Here is a 24,150-nt window from a genome sequence, read left to right on the forward strand (position 1 = left end):
GGGTGGAATAGGAAAAGGAAAGGAGTTAGAGGAAAATTAAGAGACAGGTGGGCTGAGAGAGAGAGAGGGGTCATGATACAACTAATGTAAAAGGAAAAATCATATGTACGTTCTTAGCCTCGGAGTTAATCTTGAGTATGTACAAAATGTATTAAAAACGTACACCATGTATGTATCTTCATTATAGCTTAACTACTTTATTTCCACGTAACACAAGATACAAATTTACTCTTTCGATTACAATAATTTTGTTGAAGTTTATATCCATTGTGTAGACACATTGTAATGGGTTCGTCAGTTGTCAGCGGTGTTATTGTGTTTTTGTCGTGGTTAATATCTGTCCTACACGAATGAATCACTTGATTGAAACCCTGAGATGTGACCTCTTCCATGGGCCAGATAAACAAAATGAAAGCTAAAATTAGACTCTGAACCACATATGAATAACAAATGAGCACTTGGGAACTGGCCGAAATATACACATTTCTCCACCATTCCGCCACCGATTCTAAAATTTGACAAGAAGAAAACACACTGAAGATGATGGTGACGAGGATAGAAATAGATTAAGTTTACTATACCACAAATGTTATTATAAAAACAGACAGACAGAATCATAGGCTGTCTGTAGCGGGCATAAAATATATCAGGGAAATAATGGATAGAAATGCTAAAGAAATATGATTGGTGTTCTGTTGATGTCATTTGGAAAACTTTTGCATCTGTACATAAAAATCATTAGAGAGAGAGAGAGAGAGAGAGAGAGAGAGGAGAGAGAGAGAGAGAGAGAGAGAGAGAGAGAGAGAGAGAGAGAGAGAGAGAGAGAGAGAGAGAGCAACATGTAGAATTGACCCTTACAATACCACAATATTAAATGCTACGGTGATGTTGTATTGGGGAGACACACTTAAGATTATGTACTGTGTGTGTGTGTGTGTGTGTGTGTGTAAGTCGCACTGGGGAGCCGTAACCTACACTAATTACTGCACCGTGTAAAGTTTCAGAGCTGTTAACCTTTTAACTGTGGGTCCAGTCAGGCGCATTATCCCCTTCTTTCTCGTTGATTATCTCTCTTTACTCATTAGGTATCTTTCTTTCTCATTACGTTCCTGCCTTTCTCATTATGGTCTCACTTTTTTCTTTCTCTTACCTCTCTCTCTCTCTCTCTCTCTCTCGTGTTACACAGATAAAAGGAAAGTTAAACACATGAGAGAGATGTATTATGACCAAGACGCCTTCACAGCTCATGAGAGAGTGAGAAAGGGAGACAGACACACAGGCAGACACACAGAGTAACAGATAAACAAAGATAAAAGAGAAGGAAAAAGACAATAAATTGCTGAGAGAGAGAGAGAGAGAGAGAGAGAGAGAGAGAGAGAGAGAGAGAGAGAGAGAGAGAGAGAGAGAGAGAATAAAGAGAGATAAAGGAAGAGAGAGTAAAGAGAGACCTTGATATACCTGTCTATCACCCACATTCAACCACTTTCAACCAACAGCTTAAAGTCGTATCTTACGGTTCCTTCCCATCAGATTCTTTGCTCACTGTCCGCCATGATGTCACACAAAACTCTACAGTGTTACAGCCTAGAAAGCAAACAACAGAGAGAGAGAGAGAGAGAGAGAGAGAGAGAGAGAGAGAGAGAAAGAGAGAGAGAGAGAGAGAGAGAGAGAGAGAGAGAGAGAGAGAGAGAGAGAGAGAGAGAGACCTTGAAATGCATAATTTATTTTCCTTGCTCAGGTACAGACGTCAACAAATCATTGCACACACTAACTTTTTCCAAACTACTTCATATGTTCTTGATCTTAATTTTCACTGAGGACAGATTACATATCAGCATTAAGCAGTTCTTGTTTCTTTCTTACACTTGAGGTAGAAGTTCTGGGTCATCTTTTGTTTATTCCATCTTTATCATTTATTGAACTCAAATTCAAACGAAAAACAAAGAATCTTTGCCTTCTTCCATATGAGTAAATGGTTCAGTACCTTTCGTCTCCACCTATTCCTCATTCTCTAATCCGCCCTTTTCTTTCTCTCTGTCCTTCCTCCTCCTCCCCTTCTCTCTGATTTCTGCTTTTCTTCCCTCCTTCTCCTTCATCCTATTCCATTCCTCCCTTTCCTTCCTCGCCCTACGTCTCTTCCTTTACTCCGTCCTACCCCTCCAAACTCCCTTCACCGACACCTCTTCCGCCACTCTTCCTCCACCTCCTCAGCCTCTTTCCGTTTCCCTCCTACTCACTTCCTCCCTTTCCAAAGTTTGACTGAGAGAACTTGTCTGAGCCTGTTGGTGAAGGAAGGGAGTAAAGGAGGAGGAGGAGGAGGAGGAGGAGGAGGAGGAGGAGGAGGACACAGTTACTCACACAGCTCAATTACCTGCCAGAGTGAGGCTATTGATGGAGTTACCTTCTCTTGAGTACACGAATTGTCCAGTCAGAACCTCTCTGATAGGCCAGAATCCAGTGCCCACACCCTGATAGACCAGATACTTCCACACTCTGATAGGCCAGATACTTCCACACCTGATAGGCAGATACCACACCCTGATGGCAGATACTCCACCTGATGCCAGATCTTCCACACCCTGAAGGCCAGATACCTCCACAGTCCGATGGCAGATTCCCACCCTGATAGTGCCAGATACCCCACACTCCTGATGGGGCCAGATACTCCACACCCTGATAGACCAGATACCTCCACACCCTGATGGGCCAGATACTTCCACACCCTGATAGTGCCAGATACCTCCACACCCTGATGACAGACTTCCACACCCCTGATGGGCCAGATACTTCCACACTCCTGATGGGCCAGATACTTCCACACCCTGATAGACCAGATACTTCCACACTTCTGATAGGCAGATACTTCCACACCCTGATAGTGCCAGATACTCCAACTCCTGATGGGCCAGATACTTCCACACTCCTGATAGACCAGATACTTCCACACCCTGATGGGCCAGATACTTCCACACCCAACACCCTGATAGACCAGATACTTCCACACCCTGATGGGCCAGATACTTCCACACCCTGATGGGCCAGATACTTCCACACCCTGATAGTGCCAGATACCTCCACACCCTGATGGGCCAGATACTTCCACACTCCTGATAGACCAGATACTTCCACACTTGATAGGCCAGATACTTCCACACCCTGATAGTGCCAGATACCCACACCCTGATGGGCCAGATACTTCCACACCCTGATAGACCAGATACCTCCACACTCCTGATGGGCCAGATACTTCCACCCTGATAGTGCAGATACTCCACACCCCTGATGGGCCAGATACTTCCACACCCTGATGGGCCAGATACTTCCACACCCTGATGGGCCAGATACTTCCACACGCCTGATAGACCAGATACTTCCACACTTCTGATAGGCCAGATACTCCACACACTCCTGATAGTGCCAGATACCCCACACTCCTGATGGGCCAGATACTTCCACACTCCTGATAGACCAGATACTTCCACACTTATGGACCAGAACTTCCACACCTGATGGGCCAGATATTCCACACTCCTGATAGTGCCAGATACCTCCACACTCCTGATGGGCCAGATACTTCCACACTCCTGATAGACCAGATACTTCCACACTTCTGATAGGCCAGATACTTCCACACTCCTGATAGTGCCAGATACCTCCACACCCTGATGGGCCAGATACTTCCACACTCCTGATAGACCAGATACTCCCACACTCCTGATAGGCCAGATACTTCCACACTCCTGATAGTGCCAGATACCCACCCTGATGGGCCGATCTTCACACCCTGATAGTGCCAGATACCTCCACACTCCTGATGGGCCAGATACTTCCACACGCCTGATAGACCAGATACTCACACCCTGATGGACCAGATACTTCCACACCCTGATAGGCCAGATACTTCCACACTCCTGATAGTGCCAGATACTCCACACCCTGATGGGCCAGATACTCCACACCCTGATAGACCAGATACTTCCACACTTGATAGGCCAGATACTTCCACACTCCTGATACAGATACCTCCACACCCTGATGGCAGATACTTCCACACTACAGACCAGATACTTCCACACTCTGATAGGCCAGATACTTCCACACTCCTGATAGGCCAGATACCTCCACACTCCTGATGGGCCAGATACTCCACACCCTGATAGTGCCAGATACTCACACTCCTGATGGGCCAGATACTTCCACACTCCTGATAGACCAGATACTTCCACACTCCTGATAGACCAGATACTTCCACACTCCTGATGGGCCAGATACTTCCACACCTGATAGGCAGATACTTCCACACCCTGATGGGCCAGATACTCACACCCCTGATGGCCAGATACTTCCACACTCCTGATAGACCAGATACTCACACCCTGATGGGCCAGATACTTCCACACCCTGATGGGCCAGATACTTCCACACCCTGATAGACCAGATACTCACACTCCTGATAGACCAGATACTTCCACACTCCTGATGGGCCAGATACTTCCACACTCCTGATAGGCCAGATACTTCCACACTCCTGATAGTGCCAGATACCTCACTCCTGATAACAGATACTTCCACACCCTGATAGACCAGATACTTCCACACCTGATGCCAGATACTCCACACCCTGAGGTGCATCCACACCCTGATGGCCAGATACTTCCACACCTGATGCCAGAACCACCCCTAGGGCCAGATACCCAGTCCTGAGGGCCAGATACTTCACACCCTGATAGTGCCAGATACCCACACCCTGATGGGCCAGATACTTCCACACCCTGATGGCCAGATATCCACCCTGATAGACCAGATACTCCACACCCTGATGCCAGATACCCCACCTGAAGCCAGAACCACACCCTGATGGGCCGATCTCCACACCCTGATGGCCAGATACCCACCGCCAAACCCACACTCCTGATAGACTAGATACTTCCACACTCCTGATAGACTAGATACCTCCACACTCCTGATGGGCCAGATACCTCCACACTCCTGATGGGCCAGATACTTCCACACGCCTGATAGACCAGATACTTCTCACCACTGCACGAGAACCTTACCCGTTATCATGATGTACACCGCCTCTCCTCCTTATCAATTTTTCCCAGTATAAAACATGCATAGTGACACCCTTTAAAATATTCGTGATAAGATAACATAAATGGCTGGTTATATCACTGCAATTTGTGGGACCCAAACCAATCACTGATACATGACTCATATTAGAGTATTTCTTTATAGTTTGTTTTTTGTCTGTATCGTAGGTTATTATTACTGTAAATGACTTATACTGCCGGAAGTATAACAAGGGTCAAGGTTCAGTAAAGGTTATAACAATATGTTTACATAACCCATATAATAGAGAGAGAGAGAGAGAGAGAGAGAGAGAGAGAGAGAGAGTCAAAAGCTTTTACATGACGTGGTGTTAATTTTACAATGAATATATTTTAAATTTGTATCCTAATTGGTGCTTGGTGAATATGTCTGGCTAAAATAGGCTTTCAAGTGTAATTTCCGTGTTATTTTTATCGTTATTTTAGGCTTTAACATAAATCAGGAAACTAGATGTATCCCAACATCTCGTTACGATCGAAAATTTCAACTCACGAACCCTTCTAAATCTATCGTTGTATCACAGCTTAAATAAACCAGTTAGACGAATTCTTACATCTCAAATTACGAGGAAAACCCAACACGCTAAATCTTTAAGAATCTACCTTCGTAACTATACTTAAGTGGGACTTTTCAATGGGTTGGTGACGGGAGAAAATGTACCAGTGAACCTTAGTGAATCCGGGACTTGGGGGAGATCAGAACATACTAAGAACAAGGTCAGTAATTTTTTTTCTTTAGTAATTTATAAACTCCTACAGGGTGTGACCTTGAATCTCCCCAGGCGAGGCGTGAAGAAAATATATATAATGAAAATCGATACTTCAGTTGATCCTCATCCAAGTTGTTGGAGACTGAGGAGGAGGAGGAGGAGTGTGAGAAGTGAGAAAGATAGAAAACCTGTGAGAAAGTTTGAAAGTTTATAGGTAGAGTTAGGAAGGGCTGGGAGGAGGAGGAGGAATAGGAGTTGGAGTTAGCTGGAGGAGATGAAGAAAAAGGGAGAAGGAAGCAGGAGGAGGAAGTGTAGGCGGAGGAGAGGGAGGTAGAGAAGAAGAAGGAGGAGGAGAAGGAGGAGGAGGCGAAGAAGGAAATAAAGGAACACGAGTAAGCTTTTTACACTGTATATCACAGATAAAAATAAATAAAACCAAAGAAAACCAAAAGGAAGATCCAAGTACAAAGAAACATAAAAGATAAAGTCAGAAAGGTGAAAGATTATCAGTCATAAGAGAGAATCACCAGATACAGGTAGATAATTAATAATAGATCTCTTCCAACCTTCACCATAAAAGACTTACTAATACTTTTTTTCCTTTCTTGCAGAACCTGAAAAACCAAATTATGACAACGAACGTCTGGGTGGAACAAGTAAGTACGGTCTGAAATTTTCTCTAACCATAAAAAAAAAAATCATCTAAGGAATTTTGTTTTCAATATTCCTCGTAAGTTCATATAAATAGTGTATTTCGTTAACGTTAAATAATATGCCTATGTATTCCTAATGTATTAACCAGTCTATATCACTAGGCATTTGACATTAAGTTCAGAAACTCGCAATAACTCTGGACGTTGTGAGGTATCGATCCCAAATAGTTGCTTAATGGCCCACCTCACACACAATATATACGATGTAAAAAAAAAAATTCAAAATAAACTTCATCGTCATTGTCGTCTTAAAGTCTTTCTCTGCACACGTCCCCTAGATCTATTGTTCCTTCCTCTTTATCCATTGTTTTATTGCCTCTTACCTCACGCACCATTTACCATCTCTTATTTTTATGTCTCTTCATTCAGTTACATTTATCTCTCTCTCTCTCTCTCTCTCTCTCTCTCTCTCTCTCTCCTATTCCATACATCCTTAATCATCAACCGACTCTTAATTTCACTCTCACTTATTCCCTCTATATTATTGCCTCTCTCTTCATCTACGTTCTTTCATTGCCTTTACATTTATCATCTCTGTTCCTACCTCAAAATTCATTAAGAAAAAACTTTAAGTCAGAGTTTTTTTAGAAGAAACAATTATATATGCATAAGATTTATTATTGTTTTTTTACTCTCTCTTTACCAAGTTTCTATTTAAAAGTTAAGAAAGATTTAAAGGCATCCATGAGTTATTTTTCAAGTCAAATTAAATAGAAAATTTAATAGAAAAATGAAAAGACGAGAAAATAAAACAGTGTGAATTAATAAATAAAATTGCGAAAAAAGAAATACATAAGTGAATAATGAGGAAATGAAGGAAAAGAAGTGAAGAAACTACAAAAATAGAGTAAAGAAGAGAGATGAACAGATATAAAATGAATAAATGACAATTATGAAGAGAAATAATATACAAAATCATTGAAAAACAAAGAAGGAAATAATAGAAGGAAGGAAGGAAGGAAGGAAGGAAGTGGAAACTATTGAGGAAGAAAGAGGGAGAAGAAAGGGTGAAGAACAGAGAGAAATGGAGAATAAGAATAATAACTACACATCAGAGATTGAAATACAAACAAAGACAATTGAGGAAAGCTTAAACGAATGACGACAAGAAGAAAGAAATAACAAATAGAAAATAATATATGAAAAAAAACAATTAAAGACAAAAATTAAAAAAAAGAGAATAGAAAAAATATAGAAGAAAAAGAAAAGAAAGAAAAATATTGAATAAACAATAAGTTAAAGTAAATGATGAAGTAATTTTTTTTACCCGAATGAAAGAAAATCCTAAACGCACTTCGTATTTTTTTTTGGTGGGAGGGGGGGAGGAGCTGAGTATCGGCGGCTGGTATTGTACTAACTAGATGTGTCTTTCGCTGGGAATCAAGACCCTGATGTATGGACTCTCTCTATGACACAAGAAACACCAACAGCACTAAGACCCCTCTGTGTGGACTCTCTCTATGACACAAGAAACACCAACAGCACTAAGACCCCTCTGTGTGGACTTTCTCTATGACACAAGAAACACCAACAGCACTAAGACCCCTCTGTGTGGACTCTCTCTATGACACAAGAAACACCAACAGCACTAAGACTCCTCTGTGTGGACTCTCTCTCTGACTGACCCTCTATGACACACAGAAACACCAACAGCACTAAGACCCTCTGTGTGGACTCTCTCTATGACACAAAAACACTAACAGCATAAGACCCTCTGTGTGGACTCTCTCTATGACACAAGAAACACCAACAGCACTAAGACCCCTCTGTGTGGACTCTCTCTATGACACAAGAAACACCAACAGCACTAAGACCCCTCTGTGTGGACTCTCTCTATGACACAAGAAACACTAACAGCACTAAGACCCCTCTGTGTGGACTCTCTCTATGACACAAGAAACACTAACAGCACTAAGACCCCTCTGTGTGGACTCTCTCTATGACACAAGAAACACCAACAGCACTAAGACCCCTCTGTGTGGACTCTCTCTATGACACAAGAAACACCAACAGCACTAAGACCCCTCTGTGTGGACTCTCTCTATGACACAAGAAACACCAACAGCACTAAGACCCCTCTGTGTGGACTCTCTCTATGACACAAGAAACACCAACAGCACTAAGACCCCTCTGTGTGGACTCTCTCTATGCACACAAGAAACACCAACAGCAGAACCCTCTGTGTGGACTCTCTCTATGACACAAAGACCTTTTCCCTCTGTGGACTCTCTCTATGACACAAGAAACACCAACAGCACTATGACCCCTCTGTGGACTCTCTCAGCAAAGCACCACAGCCCTCAACCCTCTGTGTGGACTCTCTCTATGACACAAGAAACAAACAACAGAACTAAGACCTATCTCTGTGTGGACTCTCTCTATGCACTATGACCCTCTGTGTGGACTCTATGACACAAAAAACACCAACAGCACTAAGACCCCTCTGTGTGGACTCTCTCTATGACACAAGAAACACCACAGCACTAGACCCCTCTGTGTGACTCTCTCTATGACACAGAAACACCAACAGCACTATGAAAGCCCTCTGTGTGGACTCTCTCTATGACACAAGAAACACCAACAGCACTAAGACCCCTCTGTGTGGACTCTCTCTATGACACAAGAAACACCAACAGCACTATGACCCCTCTGTGTGGACTCTCTCTATGACACAAGAAACACCAACAGCACTAAGACCCCTCTGTGTGGACTCTCTCTATGACACAAGAAACACCAACAGCACTAAGACCCCTCTGTGTGGACTCTCTCTATGACACAAGAAACAGCGACACACAGTTTAACTCTTTGACTGCAAGTGACGGACGTGTTGCCTACAGAAAAAGGAGACTGGAGTATTAATGTTCTCCTCCTCCCCCCACGCAGCCTTTACAAGCAAACTCTTGGCTAAGTACATTACTCCTCACCACCGCACCTAGCATGGCTAAGTTGGGTTATCCATTCACATCAGCTGTCGTCGACGCTGTAGACTCCTCTTTCTCCTCATCCTCCAACTCCTCTTCCTTCTTCTCCCGCAGTCTCGTCAGCAGTGCTCCTCACGTCGTCAGCAGTGCTCCTCACGTCTTCAGCCTCCCTCCACCCCCTCCTGCTCCCCAGGCTAAGCAACCCTTCTGCACTTCGTCTCTTCTGATGAAACTTTTTCTATTTGTCTTCTTTCCTCAGCTCGTTCCTCTAATTTTTTTATCATAATTCTTTTTGACTTTCTTAATAATTTCTTCCTCAAATTTTTGTGTCTGTGGTAAGATTCCTTAAAAAACTACATGACTTTATTTTCTTACGTAGGTGGAAGTCGTCGCTAAAATTGTAAATTCAAGAGTTTTAAAGAATGATAAGTGCAGGTTTATTTAATAGGACAAATTTTCATATTTTAGTATATAAAAATGTGGGTGAAGTGAGTGGAGACATGTTGAGGCAAAAGAGTGGGATGTTGCGCAACTAATGTCATGCAATATGCATGAGGGCCTGGTGAATGAAGAAAGTGTACTCCATAAGTGGATAGTTGCAGTGATTGCATATTTGTGAGCCTCCGCTGTTGTATATATATATATATATATATATATATATATATATATATATATATATATATATATATATATATATATATATATATATATATATATATATATATATATATATATATATATATATATATATATACAGGGTGAGCATAAAGTCTTTCCCTGATTATGTTGGAGCTTTTCGTTGCACCTCAGTTAGAAGAGTTTCAGCCATGGGTAGTTTTCCAACAAGATGGAGCACCGCCACACTGGGGTTTAGCTGTCCGTCAGTTCTTGAACGCAACCTCTCCAAACCGATGGATTGGGAGAGATGGTCCAACACCAGACATTACCCTTCTTGATTTCTTTTTATGGGGGTATACGAAGGACAAAGTGTACAGTTCACCAGTTCCTGATCTTGAAACTCTGAAGGCAAGGATAACGGAGGCAATAGCGACGGTGACTGAAGAGATGCTGCAGAAAACATGGCATGAAATCGAGTATCGGTTAGATGTGCTCCGGGCAACAAACGGAGCACATGTTGAAGTTCACGAGTAACGAAACAAAAAACTTCTTGAGATAAGGTATAAGCTGCAAAAACTGTATGTTTGTACCTAGCATATGTTTTGTGTAATGAATGTTTGTAATCAGGGAAAGACTTTATGCTCACCCTATATATATATATATATATATATATATATATATATACTTCTACTGAACGACGAAAAATTATATATTGACTTCATTTTGTCCGCGGGTCAGTAACTTCTTCAGCATGTCGCAAGATGACCCAAGAGCCATGAGATGCAGTGTCGAGGGAAGGGAGGGGAAGGATGGATATGGGAGGGTGAACGGAGGGGAGGGGAGGGGAAAGGAGGAGGTGGTCGATGGATATTTTACGAGGTCGGGCATATAACCATTCCCTCCATGGTACAGCTTTTCCCCACTACTCTCTCCCCTTTATGGACGGACCCGCATGTTCCACTTCCTCTTGTTCTTTTATTTTATTTTTCATAGAGGGTGACAGGATTAGACAGACAGGCTGACAGATAGACGTTAAAAAGGACAGAAAAGCAGACAAATGGATGGATAGGCTGTCATAGACCTAGCCAATATAAAGAGAGAAAAAACGGAGAGAAAGAAAACGGTGCATAGAAAGTGACTAGAGAGAGAGAGAGAGAGAGAGAGAGAGAATGATACATGCCCCAAGAGACAAAAGCTGGCATTTGGCTGGAAATCTCAAATCCTCGCCACAAGACTTGCTAATGTATTTGACACAGTGTAAGCGTCGCCTTCCATGAATGAGAAAATATTAGGAGGGAAAAGACGAAAAGAAAACAGAATTCTCTCTCTCTCTCTCTCTCTCTCTCTCTCTCTCTCTCTCTCTCTCTCAATAGGGATCTCCCCGCTGGCCTCTCAGTATTCCGGTCATTGAAAGTCGATGAGGTTATTCAAGTGTAATTTAAAAATCACTATCGGCGATGCCCAATATGTTGGAGTCGTTCGTTTCTGTGGACGAGCGTGTTCCCTTATTTCTTTAGAGCCTCCGGGACTTAAAACTTCACACACGCTCCAAACTTTCCCGTTTTAGGTTTAGCGAGTAAGCAGTGTTTTAAGACTTCAAGTCCTTGGAGGTTTAAATGTGCCTGCAGGGTTTAAGCTTTCAATGCGGTTTAAGAGAACCTTGGTTATTAAATCCTCTTGTTTGGTTTAACTGCAAATTTTAAACCTTAAGGTAGAGAGAATTTCAATCCTTAAGCCTTTACCACAGTTGAGGATTGACAAAGTTCACTATAAAGTCATAATGCCTCGACCCGACTTAATGACACAAAAGTCTCCACCACACCTCTAATTATCCAGATTATGTACACCTGTATTATTATCTATTTATATGTGGCAGGAAATATAATCTTTAACAGAATTATTACCTGATTTTTGCCAATGATGTTAAAAAAAAATATTAATTATACAGTTTCCAGCATAAGTAAATGTAATGCTTTAGGTAGGAACTAAGTAAGTTTTAACATACATTACATACATCGAAGTAATTAGGATAACGAGCTGAAAAAAATACCGTTCACGTATCCTAAAAAATCTGATCTGTTCTAATTAATTTCACAATACACCTCTCTCTCTCTCTCTCTCTCTCTCTCTCTCTCTCTCTCTCTCTCTCTCTCTCAAACAGCAAGATAATACCAATGTGAGCCGTTAGCCACCAAGCACACAGAGTCGTAATTCCCGCTCATTTTCCCGTGTAAATCGATTTCTCTGTTCCTAGACTTTGCTGGTCCGAGTGTTTTCTCCTCCCTTGACGCGAGGTATTAGCTTGTTTACACTCGACCTTCCTGTATCATCCAGTATTGTGCCTCACCTCCTCATAAACTGTTGGGAGCCGCTAGGAGCTGCCGTACACCATCATCATTAGGGAGCACAAAGGTTACTGGAGTTTTTGTTGTTGTTTTAATCTGTTTAGGTTCTTCAGAGGTGAAGGTTTTTAACCTTTTGGCTCTTGGAGGTTTCTCTAAGCTGAATAAAATCGTCTGGTGGTGGTTAAGATAAAATTCTAAAGTGCAACAGTCGGCGTCAAGGGTTGTCTGCACCGTTAGTAAGCATAAAGAGAGAGACAACTTCTACACTGTTACTCTATAAAAACCACAAGACGAAGATTTCCAATAAAACAACAAACCTCTTGATCTCGAGCTTACACACACACACACTAAACAACCTTCAAATCTTCTCTAAAGACGTCGTTGTTCTGGTCATTCCAACAAAACCGACAAACTTTCCAAAAACCATAAAAATATCCCCGTAGCGACAAGAATTTTCCCCTCCGCCAGGAATACCTGGGAAGTTCCGAATTGTGATAACAACGTCACTCCTCGTTTCTCCCCCCGCAAACACCGAGAAAGTCCCATAACACCTTTTTCCCCTCTTCAACGAGATACTCTAGAAAAAAATTCTTATCTTTCGAAAACAATCCATAAAATCGATTCTCTGTCCCCGTCACATCTCATTTCTTCCCCAACAATACGGAGGGTTGTTTTCCCTGTCTCTGGTAACATCCTCGAAAACTTCCCTCTCCTGCAAAGAATTTTCCGCTTCCCTCCTTCCCAGCACCATAGAGACCTTCCCTTGGTAGTTCCAGATCCTCCCTTCCCTTTCTCCTCCCCTTTCCTAATACTCTAGGAAGCTTCTCGACAACATAATCTTCCAATTCCCCTTTCCTCTTTCTCTCAAAAAAATAAATATAAAATGAAATACGCGGTGCTGCAACATAGCACTTTCCCCTCCCATTCCCCCCAATGTCCTCAGTATTCCCCAATGGAAACTCACCCTTCCCTCCCCCACCAAAATCCTGAGCAGCTCCCTTAAAAGAACAGTTTTCTTTCTTCTCTTCCTCTTCTCCTTAACACCCCTCCAGAAATCTCCCTAATATACCACATTTCCCTCCTCTCCTCCCCAACACCCTAGGCAGCTTCCTCAGTGGGACGACATCAGCTCGGTGTGAGAGTTGAGGAGTGTGGAGGGTCGTGGGGGAGTTAGTGGTGGTAATCTCTGCCATTCTCCTGTCCAACTTTGTCACACTGGGAATTAACACGTCGGTAGTTACCCTTCTCCTGTGTCTTTGTTTAACTTGTCAGGCAGTTACAGTAAGTTACGAAGGTGAGACATTAATGATAAGGTGAGACACTGAATCCAGCCAATGACAGTGAAAGAAGAAATGGATACATTAAAACCAGCCAATGAGAATAGACGGAGAAGTCGATGCATTAAAACCAGCCAATGACAGTGAACGGAAAAACTGATACATTAAATCCAGCCAATGACAGAGGCCGGGAAAGTTGATACATTAAAACCAGCCAATGACAGAGGCCGGACAAGTTGATACATTAATACCAGCCAATGACAGAGAACGGAGAAATTTATACATAAAATATGGAGTCACAATCAGTATTTACATCGTGGCAGGAGATGAGATGAGGTGTATCTGAGTGTATTTTGTTTCAACCTTGATAACCCACACAAGTACGGCACTATACATATACACAAGTTGAATCAAATGACGATGCTCAAAGGCATCTCCACTATTTGTCTTTATTGATGACAGTAAATAACACACATATACCAATCCTCTACGACGAGTGTGAGTGAACACTGGTTAACATTTGGTGGTAGTCCTGGTACACTACTCCTCTGATATATTCACCAGCTGACGGAGAACATTGAGAATCAGTGTAGCCGAATTAGAGCGGATATGTTAAACAGTGTGCAATCAAGTTTGTATTACAGAATTGTTGAGTGTGGGAAATAATGATATACACATTCAACATTTGGTGAAATATACGAAAAAATAAACCTGTCTTGGAATCTCGATTTGTAGACGTAGATTTAAATTAAATAAAATTCTTTAAATAGATAACACTTAACTTTGGTTTATCTTCATTACGATATTTTTTTCCTCTTTAAAGATCAAATTGGCTAAGTATCATAGAGAATATTGATCAAATGATAGTTTTAATACACACACCTGTACTGTACCTGAACTAGAGGTTGTTACTATTATTAAACATTATTTCTAATTTCCTTATTATAATGTGTATTCCATTTATTGTGTTTGATGTTCCATATAAATTGTTTCTGTAACACATCAACAAAGACCGACAAGTGACAGGTATTTTGTTCAGGTTTGACACTTGCATGACGAGAGATAAAGTTCCCTTCTTATTTTGAATTCTCTCCGAAAGTTGCTTGACGTGGAGTGTACATCAACCGAAACTTGTGTCAAATATAGAAGAAATACCTTGTTATTGATTATAGATCGTTCAGGCACACATTATTGTTTCTCCCCTTGTCCACTACCCTTATCCACCACAACCCTTATCCATCAACCCTTATTCACCACCCTTTTCCATCCTCCAATAGCTACACCACCAGTATCTTTACGCCTTATCCTTCACCCATGCTCCTTTCTCCTTCATCCATCCGCTCTCCTCATCCCATCTCCTCCCCCCCCCCCTGGTCTCTTTCTCTATTCCCTCTGTACACTCTTTTATTTACGTTCAGTTCTCCCTCACCCTTCATTCTTCCTTGTCTATCCTTCTCCCTCTCTTTTGCTTTTTTGCTTCTTTTGAAATTCACTTCTTACTCTCTCAGTGCTACTTAAATTTCCTTCGACCCCTTCACTCTCTTTCTCTCCCTTATTCACTATCTTTCTCCTTTTCATTTCACTTCCTCCTGTTTTTTATTTACCTTATTTCTCAACACTCTCTCTCTTCGTCAACCTGGGTCACTCACACAAAAAAACGTGTGTTAAGTGAGCCCTCCTCCCACTACCACCACCACCTACACCCCTACACCACCTACACCTTACTGATATCTTCCCTGTTTGATTTCCGTTAGTAATGAGGGCCCTTTGTTCCTTAGCGACACACAGGAGACGTTGCCCCATTGTTTCTGTGACCCAGCTAAGGCCGTTGATGCTCTGGGCTGGCCTAATGGATGGCAGAATCTTTATACGCGGCTGACAAGGAAGTAAAGACGGTAGTGGGGGAAGAAAGGGTAGGTAGGTAGGTAGGTGGGTTCCTCGTTTGATGCATAATGGAGGGTTTCAGATATTTCCCCCGTGTCTCTCTCTCTCTCTCTCTCTCTCTCTCTCTCTCTCTCTCTCTCTCCTTATATTAAGGTATTTAGGTAAAAATAACGTTTAGCTATTAATAAATTACAGTACAAAAGATAATTTTCGGGAATATAAAGTGGAGGGGAGACTTCAGATGGCCACACTGTACCACCGTCGTGATGGTGCTTTGTATAATCTGGACGCAGTGACTGACGGCCATCTATTTCACATTTATTTATTCAAAGTAATCAGGAAAACTTGTATTGCACTGTAAATTCGTCTCTGCATGAATATCACACATATGATGCAGCATCGTCGTGTTTACAAGTCGCTGAAACTCGTCATCAATCTTTAATCAGGACGCTGTCAGCCGCCTTCGACACCTGGACACTTTGTCGATAAAATGTAAATTCTTTAAGATATTTTTACTCGTACACGATGAATTTTGTGTCTCAATATTTCTCGTCTTTCAGAGCAAAGATATTCAGTAGTTGCGGCGAGGGAGTTCTGTATCGCCCAATACGTCCACGTGAGCAGCAGTTGTGTCTCTGATAGTCGCAGGTCAACAAGTATCTTTACGTCACACAAATAGGCGATTATGACTTCGATAATCTACGCTCGTTGCAGGTACTGAGGGAGGCGTGTTAGGACAGGTAACATATCGGGAAGAGATCAATTTCAAAAACAATCTCGTAGGGCCGCTGCTGGAAGATAATGTCTTACGATCAAGTTTAATGTACACACACACACACACACACACACACACACACACACACACACACACACACACTACTACTACTACTACTACTACTACTACTACTACAACTTTGCTGTCACTCGGAATCGAGTATGACCATCATCCAGCTATGATACAATAATATGAGTTAATAGGGATGTCACCTAGGTTGGTGAGTGTTTGGGTGACTAAAGAGGCCGATAGGGGACCGGCAAAGCCGTTCACATCCGTTGCACATGTGGAGGGCTGCATCTAGTGCGGGAGGGGCGGGTGCAATGTTTTTTCCGGCGTTGGCGTTTGTCTGCCTCGGTTTACAGTCTGGCTAACTCGAAAGTATTGACACCTTCTCGTGTGGTGCTCCTCCAAGCGTTACGATGTGGAGTAATCGACTCCCAGGTGAGGGGGTCGATGTGGCACTTTTTCAGGTTTGTCTTAAGACTATCCTTATACCTTTTCAATGCCCGCCGGCGTTACGTTTACTATTCGTTAGGTGACTGTAAAGTAGCTGATTTGGCAGTCTACTGTCATCCATGCGGGTAACATGACCAGTCCAGCGTAGTTGTTCATGGATAATGGTAGCCTCGATGCTCCTAAAGTTGGTGTCAGCAAGAATACTGGCATTTGTTCTCTTGACTTCCCAGCAAACAAGGAGGAGGGAACGTAGACTACGTTGGTGAAAGTGCCTTGAGGTGCCTCCTGTATGTGACCCATGTCTTACTGCCATATAGCACGGTGGGGAAGACCACTGATCGATATACGTGTAACTTTGTAGATAATTTCTGCTCCCTACAGCTGAAGACACGGTTTCGAAGTCTGCGAAAGACTTGAGATGCACATGTAATCAGATGCTGAATCTCTTCATCGATGTCGGCAGTGGTGGACATTGGGAGCTGAGATACCGAAAGTGGGTAACATTAGAGAGGGTAGTACCGTTAAGCTGGATGGATGGTGGAGGTGTGTCTGAACCAGGTGCAGGATGAAAGAGAATGTGAGTCTTACGTACATTCACCTCAAGGCCGAAGTGTGCATAAAAATTTGGGTAGGTGTTCAAGATCTCCTGTAGGTCGTGTTCAGTGTGAGCAACACGGGTGAGGTCGTCTGGATACTGAAGTTCAGTAATGGAAGCTGCCGACACCCTTGCTCTTGCCTGGAGTCGTCTTATGTTGAAAAGACCCCCTTCACCCTGTACTCGATGTCCACTCTGCCGGCTAAACTTGCACTAGCACGAGTAAGGAAGGCAGCCAAGAAAATGGAAAAGAGAGTTGATGCCAGTACACACCCTTGTTTAACCCCCGTTTGGATGGGGAAGAACTCAGACTGGGTGCAACTGGACAGCCAAAACGGCTGAGGGTCCACCAGAGGGCTTCCCTGTTGACCGAGTCGAAGGCCTTGGTTAGGTCGATGAAAGCCATGTATAGGTCACGACGCTGTTCTTTGCACTTGTCACTCTATCTGGCGGGCAGCAAAGATCATGTCAGTGGTGCCATGTGATGGTCTGAAGCCACATTGAGGTTCTGGGAAGAAGTTTTCCGCCTCAGGAAGAAGTCTGTTTAGGAGGACTCGGGCGATAATCTTGCCAGCTACGGAGAGCAGCGAGATCCCACGGCAGTTGCCATAGTCTGACCGGTCTCCTGCTTTATACACCTCGGCTGGTATTCCATCATCTTTGTTACTTTTCATTCGTTTGATGGCAATATCTACCTCATCCTGGAAAGAGGATAGCTGAGGTGGGTCAGCTCTGGATGCTGAGGGACCTGCTAGGTAGTCAAAACATCCACATCGGTCTTTCGGTTGAGCAATGAATGGTAGTGCTCTTTCCAGCGCTGAAGGCAAGGCCTTCATCGTCTTTAATTATGAAGTTACCATCGGATGAGCGGAGCGGTGCTGCATCACAAGTGATTGGCCCATAAAATGTTTTAGTCGAATTAAAAAATTCGAGCACTCTTGTGCTAATCTGCAAATTTTTGTGTTTCACGTGCTTCATTTTTAAACCAGTCGTTCTTTAGAATGCGAAGTTTCCGAGGGGCCGCCGCTTTCTCTTTGCGAAAGGTATCAGCTTTGGTCCGAGACTGAGGGTTGTTCTGCCAGTCAGTAAAAGCAGTACTTTCATCATCGATGAGTACATTGATTGCCGGGTCATTTTCATCAAACCGGTCCTGGTGTATTCTTTCGATCTGGCCGAGGGTCTCTGCAGATTTTTGTCATGACAGTGTCGAGAATATCCCATTCGGCACTGGGATTTGCGTTGTTTGCTGTCAGGTTGTTTATCAGCCCATGTTCGAGCTGCTCTCTGAAAGCGTGCGCTACCGCTGGATCCTCCAGAGGCTTTATGTTAAAACCTCTTCTGGAGGCTTGATGCCTTCGCCGTTAGGGGCGACGTGAAGTGAGAGCTTGGCTCTGACAAGCCGATGATCAGTGTCACAGTGGTCTAAGCCACGCATGGCACGGGTGATGAAAACATCTCGGCGATCTCTTTCTCTGACAATGATGTAGTCACTGAGATGCCAGTGTTTGGATCGTGGGTGTTGCCACGAAACCTTGAACCTGTCGGCCTGCCTATACAAGGTATTGGTGATAGTGAGGTTGTGTGCAGCACACTTTCTGAGGAGGAGTAGGCCGTTGGCATTACACTTGCCTAGTCCATTTTTCCCTATGGTTCCTGCCAAATGTTAGCATCTCTGCCAACTCTGGCATTGAAGTCACCAAGGAGCACAACCTTGTCTTCTTTGGGGAAAGAGGTTAGCGCTCTGTCGAGGTCGGCGTAAAAGGCCTCCTTAATGTCATCATCTGCATCCAGTGTTGGGGCGTATGCACAGTTGAAAAAGGCTTGACGTGAGTGATTCAGTGGGACTCGAAGCGTCATGGGGCGCTCGTTGATCCAAATAGGAATTTCATTTTGCCTGTGTAGGATGCGTTGGCGGAGGGCAAAGCCAACTCCATAAATGCGGTTTCTCTCCGGTACTGGCTTACCTTTCCAGAAGAAGGAATTGCCAGACCCCCGGTCTGTGAATTGACCCTCATCTGGGAGCCGGGACTCACTAATCACTGCTATGTCGATGTTATACCTAGGCAGCTCTTTTGCCGCAAAGGCAGTTCTTCTTTCAGGACCATAAGAGGTTGTATAGTTTGTTTTTGTTTGGATCTGTGATTTTGATTGGATCTGTGATTTTGATTGTGTTTTCGACCGCATAAGGATGACATTATTGGGTGCGATTGCCCAGTCAGGTTGGTTCTTCAGGCAGTCTATGTTTAGGGCACCTTTTCTAGCCCCCTCCTCCCCGTGTGGGATCAGCAGAGTGGCGCCCCAATGGAGCTACTCAGTCGAACAGACAGGACCGATTGCACTGCTGTCTAGATCCCAGTGCATAAACGACCATCTTATCTGTGCCGCCCATGTGCAGAGTTGTGACTAGAGACTCCCGGCAGTCATCTCTGCCTGTCCCCGTCACCTCTCGTCTGTCACCATAGGACTTTTGGGGGTATAGTGGTTTTGATGATGATGAATGGTCTGATGAGCTGGAGTTAATTTACGTGGTGAGGCAGGAGCGCAGGCTGCATCCACACATCTTGGCTCTCCCTTTTCCTGATTCAGTGGTGCAAGTGTTGCAACGACTGAGGAGAGGGAGAGCTGCAATGGACTGCCGATAGCCCAGTTTGTTGGTTTTCGCCTTAGTATCCTGTCCATCATGCATTGCGTTCGTCTGCCAGTGTAGTCGTTGGGCTTCCACGGTGGTCACCTCTACCGCCTATACCGCCGCTGAGGTCTTGTTGGAGTTCTGTAAGCATGTCTGCCTGATGCGGGGCTCCACCACAGATTTTTCGTTCAGGGTTTACTCCTGTATGTTTATACCTATTAAGGTTAATCTGCACGCACGCACGCACGCACGCACACACGAGCGCGCACACACACACACACACGCACACGCAAACGCGCACGCAAACGCACGCACGCACACGCACACATTATAATTATTCTTATTATTGCTCTTTCTCTCTTTCTCTTTGACCTTTTGACCTCAGGATATATGGCAGGTCGAAGTGGTTGTCATAAGAAATATATAAAGACGTGTTAGTTCACCCTGGTCCCTACCTATGCTGCCAACACCCACTTAGCTGACCGGGCTGACATGGGTGGTACTCTCAGCCCTACTCGTAATAATAGAATAATAATGACTCTGATAACTGTTACAGACAATGATAATAACAATAACATACGAACATCAAGAACAATAACGACACCCAAACCCCTTTACCACATAGCCTCATAAACCCGTAGCCAGATAACACATAATCGGTACAGTATCTCTCTGACACAATAAGCCGGAGTGATCAGTATACTTAGCGGTCATAGCTTTCTTCAAGTAACAAGTGTACGGAAATTCAACATTTATTAGTGTTAAGTGTTTTGGGATAATTGTGACAGATTATTTTCGAATATTTCTGCATCTTAACTACTGTTAATTCGAATTTATATGTAACTAAAAGTAATAATTCAGATAAACAAATAATAAACTGACTGTGAATATATTTGTATTCGTGTAAAGAAACCAAACTAAACTAAACCAAACTAAACCAAACCAAACTAAACCAAACCAAACTAAACCAAACCAAACCAAACCAAATTTAATTTAAGTAAACTCTTATAATGTTTAAATAGCGGTTGACGTCAAATATCCAATAAAAACAGTTTTACCGTATGTGCACTAATTTTCATTAAGTTGTGTTAATAATGACAAAAGATTATTCCTGTCTCACAAGAATCCGTTTCATTAAAGTTTATTCTAGCGATTATCCTTTAAGCACAAGACATTAGCACCCCACTTCTCCTGCTTAGTAAGACTATAATATTAGGTCTTCCTCAAAAACCAGCCTAACGCTCCCTTCTCCCGCAACAGGAATGGAAAGACTACAAGTTGGTGTGGGAGCCTGAGGACTACGGTGGAGTCGAAATCCTTCATGTGCCCTCTGAACACATTTGGCTGCCAGATATCGTCCTCTATAACAAGTGAGCATCGTCTGTTTTACTTACTGATTCTGATGATTTTTTGCTATTTCTAGAAACAATAATATATGTATTTAAGTGCATTTAATTTAAGTTTTTTTTATTTTTTTTTCTGTGATTGTTAAATGATACAGATAAACAATTAAACGTTTAGAATATTAGTATTTTTAGATCACCCGACAGTGGAGTTCAATTCCAATATGTGCTACTTAAACACTTTAGACTGCCAGATATCGCGCTGTTTAACAAGTAACCATCATGGACAGCACTCGCTACTATTTACTTTAACATGTCAACAGCAAGCAATTCTATTTCATATGTTTTGATCCGTCGACCAGAAACATGTAGTGTGAGTAAAATTTTAACTTGTGATATAATATATACTACCAGTTGTAAATATTTTGCTTGCGATCACTTTCCTCACTACTGCTTTCCGCTATTCATTATCATTAACTATTCACAAATAATTCTCTTTCCTGGGTGTTAACGTGACTAGCTGATACACGCATTCCAGGTAATATTTGGACGAATTATTCAATATCTGCTGTCAATTGCCGATGATTTATTTCCAACAATTGGATGATTATTTTGGGTAGAGGCACAGCAGTGTCTGATATGTCCAGGTTGGGATAAGTATTGGCATGCCGGCGTAGCGTTGCTCTATACTAATTCCGTGAACGTCAGCTGGCTGGACACTCAGGTATTGTCAGGTGTGTGGCACCCAATAGTCACAATCACACCTGCCGCAACGGGGGAGAAATGGATATATATATTATAGACTGTATATATGTTAGTATGATTGGTTAGGAACGGCGGCTTTATGTGCGGATATTATTGAGTATTGCAGCTACAATAAGTATATACTGTATGGGACTATGGCTAGGCATTAATGGATATATACAACTATACTGCGTGTGTGTGTGTGTGTGTGTGTGTGTGTGTGTGTGTGTGTGTGTGTGTGTGTGTGTGTGTGTGTCCAGAACATTATCACAACACCATATTATCGGTAACTGGTAATACAAGAAATAATCCTCACGTTGTGCAGTAATGTACACACAATATTGGTTTCCGTTAATATCCAAATGTATTATTATTATGTTGTCGAATATTATATTTATTTTGGTCTCTCTCTCTCTCTCTCTCTCTCTGAACATCACTCACTCACAAAAATACCCCCCCCCCCTCGTGGTCCAGTACCGTTATGAAGAAGAAAGGAAATAGATATTTGACATTGTAGGGAATTATTAATCCCCGGGGGGAAGTGTAAATAGATAGATGGGTCTACATTATTGACTCTTAAGTAATGGTGTTCTAATTAGGGTCCTATGAGCTGTATCTTGTGGTTACCATGGTTACCGCTGGGGGTGGAAGCATGGAGGAGAAGGAAGGTACTTTTGTAGGTGTGGGACCCGAGTGATGAGGAGAAGAAGGAGAGGCAGGTGTTTTGGAAGGTCAATTGTGTGAGGTGTCTTCTATATAGACAAGCCTTGAAGAAAACAAAATGGAGTAACGGGATTCAAGTGATGAGTCCCTCAACACAGGCAATGCAGAAGAAGAGGAATGTTTTACGACAGGAAATTTATTTTCAACAATTACTGCAGTGGAGTCAGATTCATCAGGAGTGACTGAACATCTTATAGTGAAGGTCATACGGGTCATCGTAGTTCCAATATGACTAAACCACAGCTGAAAAAATAAATACTCTCCAATGGTAATGATCTGACTTTCTGAACGAAGCAGATGTCAAATCCACACGGACACAACACCCAACCCACATAAGGGTCAACACCACGACTTGTTACGACATAAACACGTCCTTGCCCGCCACTGTACCAACACCCATTTAAGCTGCATCAGTTTCCAGAGGACGAATGTTTTACTCGGCTTGTTGGTGTAGTAAGAAGCCGGAGTGGGGGTCCTTGTGGTGGTGTTGGAGTTAGTAATCGTAGTAGAAACTCTTATGGTGGTGACGTTGGTGGTGTTGGTGGTGTTGGTGGTGGAGGTGGTGGTGGAGGTGGTGGTGTTGGTGGTGGAGGTGGTGGTGGAGGTGGTGGTGTTGGTGGTGGAGGTGGTGGTGTAGGAAGTAGTTTTCGAAGAGGCGTTGATGGTGACGGTGTTCGTGGCCGTGGTGAAAGAATTAACAGATCTTGTGGCGGCAATGTTAACAAGGTCAACAGCTGTTGAAGTGGTACATAGCAGCAGAAAGAAGAGCTTCATTAGTGGTATGAGTGACCTACAGAGAATACAATGTGGATGTTGATGAAGTGAGGAAGGGGAGGGAACAACACACACACACACACACACACACACACACACACACACACACACACACACACACACACACACACACACAGCTTGAGCGCACCAGCCAAGTACTCACACACACACCGACAATAACGGTGTTAGCTTCACAAGAGTCTCACATGAATAGTAACCTGGATCTCGGACACCCAAAAGATTTCCACTCGTTGAAGAAAGTCGTACACTCTCACACCCTTAGGACACACCCCTTAGGACACACCCTTAGGACACACCCTTCAGGAGACACGCCCTTCCCTCACTCCCTCACTTGCATACGACTCTATACATTCATACTGTTCTCACACACTCATAATGTTCTGTCTCATACACTCACATTACTCATACCGCAATGGTCTTGTACACACAATTGCAAGTCACACACACACACACACACACACACCGTCCCTCACACTTTACAAATTCACAAGATACAGTTATCACACAC

At 43.1% G+C, this 24,150-nt stretch overlaps 1 protein-coding gene across 1 annotated transcript in view; it reads left to right on the forward strand.

The window, feature by feature from the left end:
* The first annotated feature begins 5,209 nt into the window (after window positions 1-5,209).
* LOC121865452 (acetylcholine receptor subunit alpha-like 1) overlaps window positions 5,210-24,150 on the forward strand; it is a 47,100-nt gene continuing 28,159 nt past the window's right edge. Inside the window, exons 1-3 of the mRNA XM_042364895.1 lie at window positions 5,210-5,224; window positions 6,433-6,477; window positions 21,298-21,407. Of these exons, the coding sequence (XP_042220829.1) occupies window positions 5,210-5,224; window positions 6,433-6,477; window positions 21,298-21,407 (170 nt within the window). The remainder of the gene's footprint in view (window positions 5,225-6,432; window positions 6,478-21,297; window positions 21,408-24,150) is intronic.

This window comes from Homarus americanus, unplaced genomic scaffold, assembly GCF_018991925.1.
Source record: "Homarus americanus isolate GMGI-L3 unplaced genomic scaffold, GMGI_Hamer_2.0 scaffold56388, whole genome shotgun sequence".
Taxonomy (NCBI): domain Eukaryota; kingdom Metazoa; phylum Arthropoda; class Malacostraca; order Decapoda; family Nephropidae; genus Homarus; species Homarus americanus.